At 35.3% G+C, this 18400-nt stretch overlaps 1 protein-coding gene across 2 annotated transcripts; it reads right to left on the bottom strand.

The window, feature by feature from the left end:
• Positions 1-3263: 3263 nt before the first annotated feature.
• LOC129266651 (paired box protein Pax-6-like) lies at positions 3264-13526 on the bottom strand. 2 transcript variants are annotated; one of them, XM_054904487.2, is made up of 8 exons: positions 13290-13526; positions 11431-11595; positions 9425-9580; positions 8046-8203; positions 7370-7538; positions 6193-6437; positions 5704-5877; positions 3264-4907 (listed from the first exon to the last, which is right to left on the bottom strand). In XM_054904487.2, the coding sequence occupies exons 1-8, from the start codon at positions 13300-13302 to the stop codon at positions 4602-4604; spliced, it is 1386 nt and encodes a 461-aa protein (XP_054760462.2). In that variant the 5' UTR covers positions 13303-13526; the 3' UTR covers positions 3264-4601. The 2 variants fall into 2 exon arrangements, with proteins under 2 accessions (XP_054760462.2, XP_063959220.1); XM_064103150.1 differs by lacking the exon at positions 13290-13526 and having other exon boundaries at positions 4564-4907; positions 5698-5877; positions 11431-11546.
• Between the last annotated feature and the right edge of the window lie 4874 nt (positions 13527-18400).

The raw sequence follows: 18400 nt of genomic DNA, 5'->3' as shown, positions 1-18400 counted from the left end.
TTCTTTCAATTTACTCAATTTAATTATCAATTAAAGTTTACTTCTTGCTTCTAAGTATTCCTTATTCTTCTTTTTTCCCTTCTAATCTTGTCTCCTTGGCTTTATATTCTCCCCCTTTCCATGGCCTTTCATGCATTTATGTATACGTTGTCACCATGGGTGTCGATCCGTATTCTTGGTTGGGGGGATGATTGACACAAATGTTCTTGTGGATGCATGGGATCTTTCAATATTACCCCCACTAAAATCACAAGTTAGGACATTTGGGAGTGGTTGATCTGCATGGTGTTCTTGCAGTGGCGTACCGTGAGTCACGGCATTGGGGGGCACCAGCAACATTTTTGAGTCACTTAGTGAGCGCACGAAGCGCGCTCAGTTGCCAGGTATACTGACCTGATAGGGACATTTTGATGAGTGCCATTAAACGGATATGTATCTCACTGCTCAAATAATGCGAGCGCGAAGCGCGAGCTGAAAATTTTTGATATGCAGACCAAAAAAGGACATTATAAGCAAATTTTTGTAATCATGATACATACCTGTCTCGCTAAACAAACAATGTTAGCGCGAAGCGCGAGCTGAAATTTTTGTAAATATTGACCCCAAACAAGGACAAGTTAAGGACTATATTTTAGGAATCCATTAAGAGTATACATATCTCACCATGGTCATCTAATGCGAGTGCAAAGCGCTTGCTGATTTTGCTACATCTAAACACATGAAGCACTTTTTGTAGTCATTGTAATCATGATATAACGCATCTCACTCATCAAATATTGCGAGTGCGAAGCGCGAGCTGAAAATTTAGGATATTCAGACCTGAAGAGAGGCATTCTAAGGCCTGTTTGTAAGAATTCACTAAGACCATACGATACGTATTTCACTAAACAAATAATGCGAGCGCGAAGCGCGAGCTGAAAATTTTTGATATTCAGATCAGAAAAAGGGACATTTTAAGGACTGATTTTTAGGAATTCATGAAGAGCAGACATATCTCACCAATCTACTAGTGCGAACGTAACCACGGACAGGAAATGTTTTATATTAACACCTTAAAATGGGGCAATCACTTTAAGTAGTCATGAAAAAGAACCATATGTCACTACATAAAACAATAATAAGTCGAAGTGCGAGGAAATATATTTGGTGTATATTGACTTAAAAACGTTAAACAGACAATGCGAGTACCGGGAACAATGAAGACATCTAGGCCTGAGCAAAATAAAGTTATGAAAAAATGTTTCTTATGTATTATAACATAACATTATTATAATATAACATTATAATGAACAATAATTTCTTCATTCCCACTACGACTCTCTTCCTTTCTCCCTCTTTTTCTCCTCTTCCCCTTTTTTTTTTTGGCCAGCCGATTGGGGGGGGGGGGGGGCACGTGCCCCCCCCCCCCGTAGATACGCCACTGTGTTCTTGGAAATTCCTTCATTGTTGCAGTGTACTGTACTTATATAATTTTTTTGAAAATTCAATTTGTGTTACAAGTAAGCCTATTCTAAACTCATACGAAAGAAAAAATGACAAAAATTGTCTGGACCATGTACAAAGTGATCTGTTTATTGAGCATGATGTATACAACTTCTCTCTTAAATCTAACCCGACTGGCAATATCTTTTTTCTTCTTAATGCATGATGCTAAAATGCAGATTCGGACAAATTAAGACTAGCACAAATTACAAACTGTGTGGCTTCTCGTGCGCCATCGGGCTTACCGTCATTCCTTAGACGATTTTAACCCTGGATTTTAACATGTTTTAAATGCTTTATAAGTGCATGAAACAAAAACAAACATAAAAAAATCAAAACTCAACTGTCATGTTATTATATTTCTCCAACATTTTCTTGAACCATCAGTGTGTAATATCAGCTAATATATGTGTTAAAATGAAATTTACGTACCGCATGAGTGTGCTCATATAGAATGCAAAACTGTCATCCCTTTCCAAACTCAAAAGAGATTTCTTTTTGCCAAAATAAGAAAAAATCAATCAAGTTTAGTAATTCAAGTCCATAACAATAACAAGAATAACATGGAAAAAAAAACATCCGATGTTCATATCCGAAGATACGCTTTAGAAAGAAATGAATGATTATTCTTTCTGAAACCATTAATTTATTTCACTTATTAAAAAATTGTAAAAATATGATCATATTACCACTGGTGGGATGCAACACCCTATCAACAAAAGTTGTTTTTCGTCGGGGTCCTTTTATGTCATGTGTTAAAAAAATATCATATACATAAACATTTCATTCTTTTTCATCTTGAACCTCCACCCATCTGTTTAAAAGTCCTGGAAAAAAATGTTTTTATTCAATAACAATATACACAAATTGCGAGGGAAACAAACTGATTGATGGCATACTATAATCATCACTATAATCATCATGATCAAACTTTTTATTTTTTCATCATCATTATTATAAATTTTCTACCCTAAATTATTGGGGGGGGGGGATGATAATACAGGCCATCCCCCCCACTTGAAATATTGGGGGGGATATATCCCCCCCATCCCCCCCGTGATCGACACCCATGGTTGTCACCTTATTTCTCTTTCTCTCTTTTCCCCATTTACCATTTTATTTTCTATCTATAATACTGTTTGACTAACCATTTGCTTTCCCAATTCATATACTTTTCTTTAAGTGTGTGTGTGTGTGTATGTGTTTTAAAGTATCTATTGATGGACGGGAATATAGGCTAAAATATTTTTTTAATTTATGAGTTCTATCCATTCTCTTTTGGGATGCTGAAAAAAGCCCCCCCCCCCCTTTCTTTCTCCCCTATATCTTGTCTATCCCGTTTGTTTGAATATTTATCTGTCTCTCTTCTCTAACATGTCTCTCTCCCTCCATCAACCCCCCTCCCCCTCTCTCTCTCCTTCTCTTCGCTTATCTTTCTCTCTCTTTTTGATTTAACCCCGCCCCTCACTCTCTACATCTCCGCTTCTGATACTGGTATTCTAGATTACACGGATTCAAATAAATCCTGGTCATGCTGGTCGGCTGTGGTTTAATGAGAAATCGAATTTATAAATTTTAATCTATAAGATTTGAATTGCAATTATATTTGAGAATGAAATATATATCTTTAGTACCGTATTTCAATCTTAATCAAGAGTTTGCCTGGCCACTCAGCACAGCCGATTGGAATTTATTCTAAATCACTGTAATAATGTTTATTGTAAAGTATGATTCTACAGATATTGAGTTCAATGAAATGACCAAAATAATGCTGCATACTTCATGATGAACAACTCATCCATTATTGAAATTTATTAATGGAATAACACTTAGCATGATTTATTAGAAACTTATTTTCAACGCACACAGAAATAACTTTTACCCGATCATCACTGTTACTATGAAAATATCATAAGTCTATTTTACATCCTGTCCCAATTGCACAAACATTATCAATATACCTTCAATGGGATATCTTGAGAGACTGATTTTCATTCTAATGAAGTAGGCCTATATACGTTTAGGTATTGAAATATACATTAAAACGTGCATTTGGAGACTTGGAGATGTAATAGATAGATGGAATGTATAAAGTATGAAAGTCTCCCGCCAAATGTCTTGCCTGTTTCTATACACAACTGCTTTTGAATGTCTGTCTTGAAGGACATGGATCTGGGAACGATTTTTTTACTTTTGTACTGATATAAATTTGACAACCCCCCCCAAAAAAAAGATAACAAAAGAGGTGCGTGTCACTACAAAAAAGAATGAAACTCATTTTTGTCCCAAGAAATTTGACAAGCAAAGAAAAACAGGGATTCTATCCAAAAAAATGTATGTCAATATGGTAATATTTCTCCATTTTGTCACGTATACCAAATTTCCAGGGGGTGCAGCACTCCAGAAAATTCTTGGGATGCTGAAGCACTCCCACAGCAGGCCTATCATCACTCCCTAGGGAAATAATGAAGAACATTCGAAAGCGTAAATAAACGAAATCATGGATTCAAAAACATATGACACGGTGTCCCTCTATACCATTACGCCGGCTTTGTCACGGCTACCCTGATCAGACGCTATGGCAGTCGAGGAATTTCCGACGAGGTGCCCATTTCCTATACTTGGGTGGAGAGTGGCAAGTGTAGATAAACGCCCTGTCAAAGGACGTGAGTGTTACCAACGTACATTGAACCTGGGACCTTGTGGTTCAAAGTCCAGATATTTCTCCCCTTCACCAATTATACTGTCACCTGTACATGCCATTCTACAGGCATGCTTTCTTCATTATCTGCACAAACAAAGTCTTTGAAAATTTGTCTTCATAATGTAGGCTTAAAATAAAAATAAAATACCCTCACGTCATAAATATGCAGCGAATCACAGTTCCTAACCATTTACAAGAAAATGTGTATAAATTGCACTTTAATAGTATTAATAACAATCTGCTTTTATATCGGAAACGACCTCTCAAATTAAGCGCTTCACGGATATTATAACCATCCCGAGATTCTGGCATGCCTGTACACAATGTATACACTTTCTCCCCTCCCTGGGTAGCATTTAAAAAAATGCTTACAAGACTTTTCAACTTTCTTTCTTTTACTGGAAGATCAAAGAGTTTAGGAAGACGAGGGGGACTGTCGAACAAGATCTGACGTCACAGGTTGGAAGGCTGACGTCACACGGGAAGACTTGAGCAGTTTGGAACCTCCCAGCTCAATAGGCCTGAAGGATTCTGGTCGCTGGAGGGCGCTGTAGAATTGGTAGTAGGGATGGGATATCAATCCCACCGCTGCCACGGATGGTGATGACGAAGACAGTGGCATCCGAAGGCTGGGATGTGCGAGCGAGACCTGGTGAGGGATGGCCGTAGAGGGCACTTTCTTGTGACGGCGCCATTTTGCGCGACGGTTCGAGAACCAAACCTGCAAGTAGCGAACAAAGCAAAATAAAACTAACTTGAAGTGAAGGATAATGAAAAACTATACCTCGGTCACATTTGCTCTACGGCGGCCGTGCGGCGAGTCGATTGTACCAGCTAAATTTAGGTGGTTTGAATAAAATGACTGTTTCGACTCGCCGTACGGCCGCCGTAGAGCAAATGTGACCGAGGTATTATGATCTCACTCCATTGTGCAGATACGGTATGATATACTGGCTTTTGACTACGATGGAATTATGCATATTATACCACTTCTGCTTTAAAACATTGAGGGAACAGACATTTCTTTGCAAAAAATAAAAAGAAACGCCGATAACAGTAACAAAGGCAGGGATGCAAAAATATATCACTTTTGATAAAAATAAGCAAAAACATTTATAGTTTTAAAATTACATTCTTTGCGTAGTACCATCACTTAAGCATATATTTGGTGTATTACCCCCCCCCCCCCCCCCCCCCCGGTAAATGTATCAGATTTCACTTATCTGTCAAGTATGGTGAATCCAATTTTAGGAGGATAGTGGTTTGTATATAAATGACATAACAGTTGTATTTATGTAAAGGAGATACTTTACTCTTCAGCAGTTTCGAAAAGATATAAAATGATGATGTTGGCATTTACGAAACAATGTTTGCAAGAGGAATCCTCAATCTGATTTGTTTTCCTCAAAATAAAATTGAATTTTTATGATATTTTAGGTGAGTTCTCGATCGTCCTAACAAATTTCCAGAGGGGTTCAAAAGTAAGAAAAGAGCCCCAAACAGGCTCTCACCTGTACCCTGGCTTCCGAGAGGCTAGTCTTGGACGCCAGCTCCTCTCTCGTATTCACGCAGGGGTAGTGTGTCTTTTCGAACTCGCTCTCCAACACAGCCAGTTGATTTTGCGTAAACGTCGTGCGGCTGCGTCTAAGTTTCTTGCGTTCTGCCGAAGCCGCCGCAGCCGCCATTGACATCTATATTAAGAAATGGCAAAAAGAAGAAGAAAAGGAGCGACATTGAGTATTAATCTTTCAGGTTTAGTTTTATCTGACACAATTTTTAAAGTCTTCATGGCAAAGTATTATCTTAATATTTAATGTTTTTCCTTACATTGTAACTTTTGTTGAATTTTGGAATGAAAAAGAATAAAACGCGATCAATCAATAAGAATGACTTCAATTTAAGTGGGACCAGACTGAAATGAGAAAAGGTTGGATCGGTGGAGACTACGTAAACAGGGATTAGACCAAATGGGGATTAGATCAACTAGGATTAGTCTTTTCACCTACCTCAGTAGCCGCTGCTGCAGCAGCTGCATTGTGACAATCAAGGAGACTCATATTGACGAAATCATCCATCGAGAACGACGACGACGATGAAGGCGAAGATGACGGGTCAAGCGACGACGATGAAGGCAGGTGTAAAGATGAAGATGATGGAACGAATGCGACTTCGGATGTGGAATCGTCAATCTTGTCATTGTCGATTACGCTCTGACTCGGCTCCCTTGATTCGGTATTCGACGGTATTGATTCTGATGGGAAAAAAAATAGTGGAAGATGGTATAAGTACAATATTTGGAAATGACGAAATTTAAATCTGACAGCCGATTATTCATATTTTGCTGGGTTATGTCATGGTTTCATGCTCGTTAGGTTTAATGTCATCCTCATCATCATTTCCGTATTTACAATCATCACCAGCATTATCAATATCATCATCATCATTATCACCACCACCACCACCACAATCATTATCATTATGATCATCATCATTACCATTATCACAACAATCATGATTACTATTCAGAAATAATATCATTATCATTGTCATCATCGTCGTCGTCATCGTTGTCATCAGCATTAACACTGTCATTGTTATCATCATCATCATCACTAAAACCACCATCATCACCATAATCATCATCACTATCATCATAATAACTCTTAATAACCCAGGGTAGCCACTCTTAGCTGTAAGCTGTTCTTCCAGCGGGCCCTGCACAACATAACACGTTATTATTACACTACTCCATACTCATAACTCGAGCGTCTGACAAGAAGACAGAAGGTCCCAATTCAAAGTCTTTGCTATGACTCGGCCGGGGATCGAACCCACAACCTCCCGTTCATGAGACGGGCACTCTACCACTGGGCCAACCTGTCCGGTCATACCAACACAACCTCCCTCAATCATCATCAGCAGCACCTGGTATCACCATTGTCATTATCATCGTCACCATCTTTATCATCATCGTCGTCGTCGTCGTCATCGTCATCATCGTCATCATTATCATCGTCATCATCATCATCACCAACATCGTTGTCATTGTCATCATCATCATCGTCATCATCACAACCATCATCATCACCATCATCGTCATTGTCGCAATCGTCATCATCATCATCATCATTACCAGCCTCCATCTCATCATTATCGTCATCATCAATTAAAAATCATCCTAACCTGCTTCCTTCGATCTGAAACTGTCATCGATAGAAGAAGGGGGAGATACAGAACAACATCCTCTCTGACCCGAAATCCCAGGAGGAGAATGACTGGTTTCTGATGTAGATGGCGTTCTCTTCATTTTATCTGCTCTCAGAGCTTGAGCCATGGACATGGGATTGAAAAGCTATTTAAACGAAAAGAAAGAGATTTAAACAATCAACTGGAGGCTTTTCAATATTCAATTAATTCACAATATATAAATATATATATTTGTATATATATATTATATAAATTATCTCTACAGTTCTTTGGTTTTGCTGAACAATCGGCATATGATTTTAGATATTGTGATTAAAACTAAATCAAATTCATATTTTCAAACAAGTTGTATGCATATAAATAAATATAATATATACTGGTATATTTTTCTTAATTACTTATTTTAAGCACAAATTTGATGATTATCTCAGAAAATGATAAACGCTGACTATAGTAATATCCAATTATTTTTTTATGTATGAAATAAACATAAATATTTTGCCTTCAATATGTATGCTATAATGGGGAATCGGAAATATGTCAATAACTATAAGAACAACACTCATAAAGTAATTCGGCCTTTCTAAAGTAGGATTCGTTGAAAAATAAATATATAATAAATAAACGATGAAAAGTGTCAAAGCTCACTTACTTGGGATCCATGGCATCCGGACCATAACTCCGGATACGCGCGGAGATAAGCCTGTTCGGTTGCGCGTGCGTACTCCGCTGCAGCTCGCTCCGCAGCCCTATTACGTAATATCCGGTTGATGGAACTCACACTCGGTACTGTCGATGTTGTACAAACTCCTTCAAAAAAAATCATAACAAAGTTACTCTTGTTAAATGAAATTTCGAAGACTACATACACACGACAGTACGTAATTAAATCACCGTCATTCACCGACAATATTAAGGATGGTTTAAAAGTACGATTGAAAAAGTAATGCGTTGGAAACTAATCAGATAGAGTACTACTTTGCTCATGCATGCGCGCGGTGAAAGAAATATTCGAATATCAAAGTTTTCTTAACCCATTGATCGGCAGTATATCTGTTCTGCTGCAATTGATTTGTAATGTTATCTTTTGTAATATCTTGTCAGCTTATGTATTTCAATGAACGGAAACATCAATAAAGACAACTACAAAACAAACAAAAATAGAAACATGCGAAAAGAACGAAAAAACTATCCGTCTTAAAACCTGGACTCCATAATAATAATTTAGTATCGTCATATTTGTATTCTATAATATAGTACGGCACCATTCATTCATCGAAGCATCGAGTTGAAGGTTTATTTTCAATTCGTCCAATGCTAACTCGTATGCTATCATTTGGTCTAACATCATTTTGTACAAGATCCATATGGTCTAGTCGCCATTTCGTCTCATAAGAAGTTGGTACACTAGCCATTTAGTCCATACACTATTCGGTATAATTGGACTAAGTGTTATTTGGGCAAAATGAATGAAAACATTTGCTAAAAAAACCTAAAAATAAAAAATAATTGCAATGCGTTGATCATTATAAAATAAGTGATTCCCAAAATTATAAATCCATGCAATATTTTTTTTTCAACGAAACAACCGAAAATTAGAAAACAATAGCTGTGCATTGAAACTAAAGGTATGGATAAATATATTTTTTCATTATTATGTACTCTTAAAATGGATTAGTGACATTTAAAAAAGAGGGCATTATGTCGAAACAAAGGAGTGAAAAAAATATGATATGTATTAATCAACGGGCCAAATTTGAAGACAACCATTTCTGAATCTATCATTAATTTTCGATCCTGCATCATTTTCTTATCTTATTTTCTCTGAAGCGCCTTGGGCATCTAATTAAGACAGAAAGTGCGCTATATAGATCATTATTAATAAAACATTTAATCATCAAGACGATCAAGTAAATATTTTCAACAATTTTATACGAATATAAATTTTGGTCGGACGCTTATTCACCAACACATTTACCATTTTAGCCAATCATTTAAAAGTGTGTCCTTAAAAAAAATTCATCATCTTACCATCTGCCACGAGTTTATCTCTGATTTCCCAAGCGAAGATTGTTGGGTTGTCGTGTTTATAACTCTCTATCTTCTCTACTACGGCTGGAGTGGCTACCTTCGGTTTGCTGCCCCCTATCGCCCCGGTACGGGAAGGCGAGGGCTCGTAAAGCCGACCTGGGATGTGTAATGAAAATGAAAAAATAATCATTCATCATTGCATTTTATTGAAATAATTCCACGATAAAATTACATTCTTTGGTGATCAGTGATGTAATGAAGGGAATTTCGGAGGAGGATTAGGGCTTGGATAGGGACACGGGCGAATATGTTTATGCGACGATAAGTTATTCAAGTATTAGGGGGGTCACATGAACATGATAAAAGAGTATCTCTTCTCCCTTTTTGCATCGCTTATAGTACACTATTTTGCACAAAAATGCAGGAAAGCAACGCGAGTGAGCCGAAAATTGACAAATCTATAACTGGATAGAATATTATTTAGTTGTTTTTTTATGTCAAATCAGCCCATGGGCGTCAATCCAGTGTAAAAAAAGAATACATTCCAAGTTTATTTTTAAGGATGGGGACCCAAATTGGCTTCCTCAAAGAAAATGAAATGCTAATATTCACTCAAAATTGCAACAGCAAGATTGCTCGGGAATGTCTTATTTGTCGTTACCCATGCAGGTATTTGATCATTGAACATTTCTTTTACAACCCTCCAAAGAGAAAAAATAATCATGATAAATAAATGAATAAATAAATAAATAAAAATTAAACATGAAAAAAATAAAAAGTAAAATCGCTAAGTATGATATCAAAACCAATGTTTTAGAAGGCAATTGTTAACAGCAAGCAAGGTGACAGTATAAACTTATTAGTTCTACCAAGAAAAGAATGGGTTTTTCCACTTGTTGTAATTTAACTGACATACACTTGGACACTTGCTTTCGGGCCCTCTATGTAAGAATAACTTTGGGTATAGTATGCATAGGATTTTAATATTAAACCACGAACCAGAATTTGTTAGATTTTCAACTGGAGTTTTGTCAAGCAAACCGTAAAAAAAGTTGGGATGAAATATAGTATAATCTTCTGAATACTATATCAAAATCTATCATAATAGAATATCGATTTCTGTATGATCACTTCGCTTGCTAGCAGCTTAAAAAAGACTGCCCGCGCTTCAGGTCTGGCCCCTTCATGTTTGGAGGGGAGGGGGGGGGGGGAGTGAGCGGTCTCGTTTCGCCATTGCAAAAGACATGCTCTATCAATCCAATTTCGTGATTTTAACAAATAAATCTGAACCAAAGACACATCTTTTCCATCTACTTTGTGAATAATGTGTTACATACTGGGGAGCCGGCGCCTTTGAATATAGGCCCTTTTTTTTTACAAATAAATGGCGTTATACAAAATGCTCTTCACCACTATCATCATCATCATCGGTTCACCTCATCATCATCATCGTCATCATCATATACATGACTTCTATTATTTATATAGTTTTACACATACATTAAGTCTAATTTTGGTTCTTGTAGTAAAAAATGATATTGTCCCTATACATAAAATCCCACTCAAATCGAGTCAATTACAAAAAAAAAACATATATAAAAGTAGCAGAGCTTGTGGAAAATGTATTTTCCTTTATTATTTGGTAAATAAAATGAGTGCTGAAATCACTCAGAAGATTATTTTTAAAACCACACCTGAATTTGTTTGATTTTTCATCACGCGCTACATTGTCAAAGAAAATATTTAAAAGGGTAAGAGGAATAGAAATAATAAATTGATTAGATTTGAAGAATGATTGATCAATTTATTTCAAGCAGTTAATTTTGATTTCTCCGTTGTAAGCGAAAATTCAATTTACTGAAAAAATTGGGTTTATTTAATTTCAATGTTAAGCCACCAATGACTAACATTTTTTGTAATGTAAATTGTTCTTTTATCCAGAGTTTGCTTTGCTTTCCTAATATGGAAAGAAAATTGAATTACATCATCATCATCGCCAGACTTACCGAATAGTTTGCCCGAATAGCCTTGAGGAATAGTGAGAAGTGGGTGGGTCAGGTCGCATGCCCGTGAAGTACACGGGAGCATACCGACCACACCACGCCGGAGATCCTCCGTAGTCAGACGACCAGGTTCCGCTGTCAGGAACGTGCCGTATGGAGGAAGACTCCCTGGAAGACAGTGGATGTATAGCAATAATATTATGAAATTCATTTTTTTTTAAGGAATTCACTTATCATCTTGCTATTTTGTTTTATTGAGTTCATACTGCATTTAAGACCTGTCCATGGGGGGGGGGGGGGGCTGCATGCAAAAAGCCCATCGCACAGTAAATTCGCTTTATAACTTGGCTTCATATCTCACAGGCATTTGGATTGATCAGGTACTGTTTAAATGTTAAATAAAATATTAACATTCAAATATATATATCAACATTAAAACAATTATCAGATATTTTTATATTTTAAAACTTTGTTTGAACTCTCTTTAAACTCTCAAAGAACACCGTTATATCCATAACCAACATGATTGTATAAAATGTATACATGACTTGTATACACATGTAATATCGTATACAGTCATGTTGTTGAATTCTGCTTTATACTGTGTGCAGTTTAAGATCATTAAAACCTGATAATTCCATTCATTGGAAATTCCTTGAATATAAAATATCCTTGAATATTCAATGTCAGAAATAGCGGATTATGCCATTCCCTTATTTAAGTTCAGACTTGGAGAAAATGATAAATAGAAATATTGAAAAAAAAGTAGTAAGCTGTTACAAGAGATCCAATTTCCTTTCCCAATTAAATCGCACATCCTTCTTTAAAAATAATTTTTAACGATTTATGTTGTTGTACACTCGAATACTGATCCCAAATAATCCTTTACATTTGTGTTATATTCGGATTTACGTCAAATTTATTTGAAAACGTTTTAAAATCTGTTCATTAACCTCCAAAATTATATTTATTTCGAAATTCGGTTTTGATGCAGAAAACAGTATTACAATTTCACAGGCAGATCCAGGGGGAGCCGGCCCGTGTAATGTAAAAATGCCGGTAAAAGATAAATGTGCCCCCCCCCCCCTTGAAAGTGAAGACCTTTTTTTGCTTGTCAATTTGTTTCGGGGACGAAATATCCTTAATTTTTGGTCAACAACTTTTTTTTTGCTTATCATTTTTTTTCGTCGGAAAAATGTGCCCCCCTTTGGAAAATCCTGGCTTCGCCCCTGTAAAAAAAATATATATTCCAACACAGGTTCTCGACAGAAGAGGATTTTTTTCTATTCTCAATATGATTTTGGTTGTTTGAGTTTTGGACCCCCACCAAGAAAAATAAATGAATAAGTAAATAAATAAATAAAAGAAGACAAATGGCAATTACACTTTATATTACCGAAAGATAATTTTCAGCTATAAAAATTCATTTCAAAATAGCGATATTTCAAATATCACCAAACTCATGAAAAATAATAAGTATTATTTTTAAACTGTCAATGTAATTGTGTAAGGAAATACTTTTTTTCAAAATGCATTAAATACCATTGTGTTGTATAAAAATTAAATCTTGATATAACGCAACAAAAGAATTTAAAAAAAGGAAATCGATAAAAAATATTCTGACTGTAAAATAAGAGAACATAAAAACTTTATATAGAGTTAAATATCCATTTAACAGACTAGGTGCATAATAACTATACATGTAAAATATAATTCCAACGTAGAATCGAAACAGATAGGATGATTATTGAAGGGCTATTGGTAATAATATCGTAGATGAAATCAGAATTTATAAAAATGAATAGCTTTAAAATTCAAAATATTAACTTCCAATATTTAGTAATTAGCCTTATTAGGCCTACCTTGCAACGCCATCCTTAGTTCGAATCTCAACAAAACTGATCGGAGACAAGTTTAAAACCAAAGACCTCCTGCTTACGAGTCCAGAACGAGCTTCAAAGTGGTGATCGTGACCTAAGATGAAATTTATATACCATCTTCTTCTTGATAATATTTCAAACGCTTCTGAAAAGAAATCTTATTATTCATGCCGGATTTCTGACGTGAAATTACCACGAATTGATTGGTTACTGATGTGTGAATTTGACAATCGCAGACGAGATAGTTATTGAAAAGAGCGGCGCGCGCCTCGGGGAAATGGTTGCGTGGTTGCTAGTTTATTTTGGCTCGAGTTGCACGTGCAGTGATTGGAGAGAACTTTGCCATGACGTCAATTTCCATGGGCAGCGCGGGCGATGATGGGTAAATACGAGAAGCCGAACCAATGCGAAACCCGGTGTTCGGCTGGTAATCGGAAGTAGGCGTGGCTTATTGGGTTGACTTGTATTGTTGCGTTCACGGATTGGAAAAATGAGGAGACTTGAGGATTGTGAAGTAATTATTTCAGTGAAAGATAATCTAGAAAAGGACGGGGAGGAGGAAACCAATAAAAACGGATTAATAAAAAGGAGCATTTAAATAAAATTAAGACATGAGTGGTGGGGGCGGGACAGGATGCCGTATAAAAACGAAGGGCGCATACATTTTATTTCCCCCACTAAAAAAAGTGAAGGAGAAAAACACAAATGCAAATTGAACAATGATTAATTGCTCCCTCAAATATGACAAGGTCGTTCCCCTACCTCCCCCATCCCTTGCAAAACATATAATTGTCTTTCTTTACTTCTTTTTCTTTTTTTCCCATTCAAACAAATCTTGGAAATATGTATAGCTTCTCTGAAATATGCAATTATGGTCTAATGTGTATTTAGATTATAAAGTATTCGTCTTATGTAATATTTTCTTTTAATGTAAATTGTTTTTCTTCTGATGTATAGTTCTCTTCAGTGGCGACGGAATTGGGGGAGGCATGAGTGCTTCAGCCTCCACCCCCAATTTTTCGATAAATTTGTACATGAAGTAAACAGTGATATCTGATTTTGATGTTTGCAAGGTCAGACCCCCCCCCCCCCCCACACTTTTAAAAGTCTCCGCGGCCTCTACCTTTGTATTTCTTACTCCAGCATCATTTCTTTCCACTTGACCTGATTTTGTTTTATCATTTTTTTTCGATTTTTTTTTTATTATTTCATTGAAATTTCAATATAATGTCATAATAATATACAACAAATCAGCCAAATCACGTTAGCCATACACAATCAAAGTAAAGTCAAGAATATATATATATTTCAATTCAATTCAATTTATTCAACCGTATGTACAAATCATACAATGTACATACTTATGCAATAAATAGTACAAAATATGGCTAGGACCATAAACAAGCAAACTGTTTGTATAGAATATATATATACATATAATGTATATATATATATATACGTATATATATATATATATATATATATATATGTATATATATGTATATATATGTATATGTATGTATATATATTAATATATATGTATATATATATATATATATATATATATATATATTTATATATATATATATATACATATATAAATAAATAAAGTAGTTTACAAGATTGAAGCCCGACCACAAAGAGATTACAAATATATCAATCAGGGGAATAAATTGATTTTATCATTATTAATTATTTTGCCATAATTACAAGAATTTTGTTCCGAAAAAGAAAGTTGATCCACAACCAAAGGATTTAAGGTCTGGGAAAATTCAAAGTCGGTGGCGATCTTGGAAAAACAATCAAAGTTACCATGGGAAAAGGGTTTTGTGAACCATACTTGTTTTTCTAGAAAGAGTTAGGCTAATAACATAAAAATCCATATTTTATTTGCACCAATGTCTGTATTGCAACTGACTAGACGTTGGATGCAGCGTTTCGTTTTTTGCTTATTGAAGCTTAGAAAAACAAACAAGTTATTAATTAAATAGCAAAGAGTAACTTGTTGAATTGCTCTCAATCAGATGATAATAGCGAGGTATCTCCGCAGACGATAGCGTTGTTCACATTGCTCTTTTTATGCTTTTTCAGGATAAGACGCAATATCAGCGCGCACATCATCACTCTCGCAATATGCATACTAATGCATTGTGTGTATGCGCTCAAAAGCACACATATTTCCATATAGATTCGACTGTCTGTGCGAACAGAGGCGCAGACGATGCGCTCTCTTCTCCGATATCGATCGATACTGGATCACAATAGAAAGCGTGTCGTTTGCAAGTTAATGAAAAACCGCCCTTCGCCTAATAGTCTCAATAACACATTAACATCTGAAAATTTCATTAGATACGATTTTTCTTTCTCATTTTTTTTAAGTTTATAATAAAAATTAATTCCTCCTCAAAGTTTATTAATGGCATACAAGTATGACAAGTGACAAGTTATAACTTTATTTTTCTTGATTATTTCCAATCTTCGATCTCATTATGTTTATTCTTCAATAATGATTGTTTAGCCTATTTTACAATGTTTTAAATTCAGATTATTTCATTGAAGTGCTAATATTATCAGACTAATAAGTGTCATAGTTTAAACATGCAATGAAGCCAGAATCCTATATAGTTTAGAATTAATCGTGAGGATGACACGATAAGTGTCCCATAGTGGCATAAACGATGTTCAAATAAGATTATTCCAGTTAAAGCGAGAAACTAAAAAAAAAGAAATTGGGGGGATTCAAAGAGAAATATAAAGATAATGAACCATGCAGCTGCCATCTTGAAGTAAAAACTTGAATAAGATAACATTAAGCGAAGCATGAGTAAATAATATGTATGAACAACAACGTGAAAATAAAGAAAATAACCAGAATCGTGGACTATTCAACGCACCAATATGGGGGAATTTGAAATAAGAGAAGGTGAAAGACCAACTCCATAAATGGGGAAAGCTGCGAAACCCTTTATTTGGGAAGGGAAAATGTGATAAAAGTGTCGAAAGAAACAAAAGAGAAAACAGGGCACAAAATAAAGACAAATATATTGCAGCTGCCAAACGTATTGTAAAAAAAATAATAAAGAAAGAAATCCCCTTTTAAACTGGCTGCTATTCTCTCAAATATTTTGCCTACGATAGCTGGCCACTGCATTTTATTTTATATATTATTGCTTACATGTATATCTATGTGAATTATTCTTCTATTATGTAATCGTCACAATTTGTAATTCTTTCATTTATTTTTGTATTTCTTTATATTCATTATGATTACTGTGTTTCATATATTTTCAATAAATGCAGAAACACCTGCAAAAAAAAAGCTGGGAAAGAGGGGAAACCACTCTTAAGTTGATTTCTTTGACATTGCAAAATCTGCCCCCTTTTTAACAATATTTACATCGAAACAGATAACATATAACATATTTGAATGTCTCTGTTTATACGAATATTACAATGATAAGATGGGGCCGGGTATTGTAAGTATTGAGCCTTTAATTCATGGATTGCTTTCAGAACATTTTAAACGTCGGTTTTCATAGGTTGAGTGTGGGCAAATTTTTCATCACACTGGATAAGTAAAAATGCTCAAAATAAATGTCTAATGTTGGCTGGACATATACCCTCATGGAGCATTTTTACCCAATATTTTTTAGAGTGCACACAGTAAAAAAAATATACAACGCTGTTTACTAAATGAACCTTACAGTAATTGTTTAAACAGTTTATAACAAGTGTTTAAATCTTAAGCAACAAAGTTTAATTTTCAATATCTAATTTTCAATAAATTAAACATGATTGTTTAAACGGTTAAACAAATACTGTAAGGTTCAGAAAGTAAAACAGCGTTGTATAAAATATTAAACAGCTTTTTACTGTGTATTAGCTGAAGTTGAATTCATAGGTTTACATTTTTCATTTGTTTTGTGAATGCAAAGTTTCAAGATTCATAAAAATTCGGAAAGGTTTCACGAAATAGTGGGTGTGGGGTCGGACATCACATTTAGCATAGAACATACTCTATAAAAATGAAATGCTAGTTCAACATTGGAAAGGTTGGAGGTCTGGGGCCCGACTTACAAACAGTTACGATTGATCCAATCAACCGTAACTCTATGGAAATCCATCAGTGTCACAAATTTTTCTACAGGAAATTTGCACAATGTCCTTTGTAAACAAAGAGAAGCACAGTGAATTTTTAAGTAAACAATTAGTGCATGAATATACATCAAAGCTAGAAAATATTTTGAACAAACATGCACAATAGATGTAGACATTGCTGGCTGTCCATAGTTGCGACCGATCGGATCAATCGTAACTCTTTGTAAGACGTGGCCAAGGAGTGACAACCTTTTTTTTAAATGTTGCATCTAGGTACCACTTTGAATGGTTTGACCCAACACTTGGATTCAGCTTTATGCAAGGCTGGATTAACTTTTAGAAAAGAATGTCACTCCTTCAACCGTTGAAATATTGATTAACGCTTTGTTTTTTAACGTGCATGCAAAACAGTTTTTAATGGTTACAAATAGCTTCATGAATGATATGAAGAAAATGAAGAACTGACAAAAGTGAAAAGGAAAGGTGGATTTTATATAAATGCTCCAAATAAGATAAAAAACTAAACCGCGCACTTGTTTCTTAATTGAATAAAACTTTCATCTCTTATCTCTACCATGTCTACGTAAGAAAAAAAATTATTAAACAGATAAGTCGCGCTGATTCGTTTAATCTCAATCGTCGCTATATATCAATATTTGCCCTCTCATTATTAGCGTATCTCTGAGATTGACATGGACACTATTCATTACTTTCTAAGTACCATGAAGAGCAAATAAAAAGTGACAATAATTCTCCACGATTCATTTCATCTACAGAAAGTTAGAGCGTGCAATGAAAATAAATAATTTAGCTGCCGCAATTGTGAGTTTGTTTGCTCATTTATCGCATGGTTGGATGAGAGCACTGTTTGAGAGAGAGAGAGAGAGAGAGAGGGAGAGAGAACGATCAGGGAAGGAAGCGACATCGCAGATACAGACATACAATAGACAGACATATAGAAAATGAGAGAGGGTAAACTGCCAATTCGTGTATTG

The sequence above is a fragment of the Lytechinus pictus genome, chromosome 8 (genome assembly GCF_037042905.1).
Source record: "Lytechinus pictus isolate F3 Inbred chromosome 8, Lp3.0, whole genome shotgun sequence".
Lineage (NCBI taxonomy): Eukaryota > Metazoa > Echinodermata > Echinoidea > Temnopleuroida > Toxopneustidae > Lytechinus > Lytechinus pictus.
The sequence above is the reverse complement of the archived record's forward strand: the minus strand, read 5'-3'. Positions and strand labels throughout refer to the sequence as shown.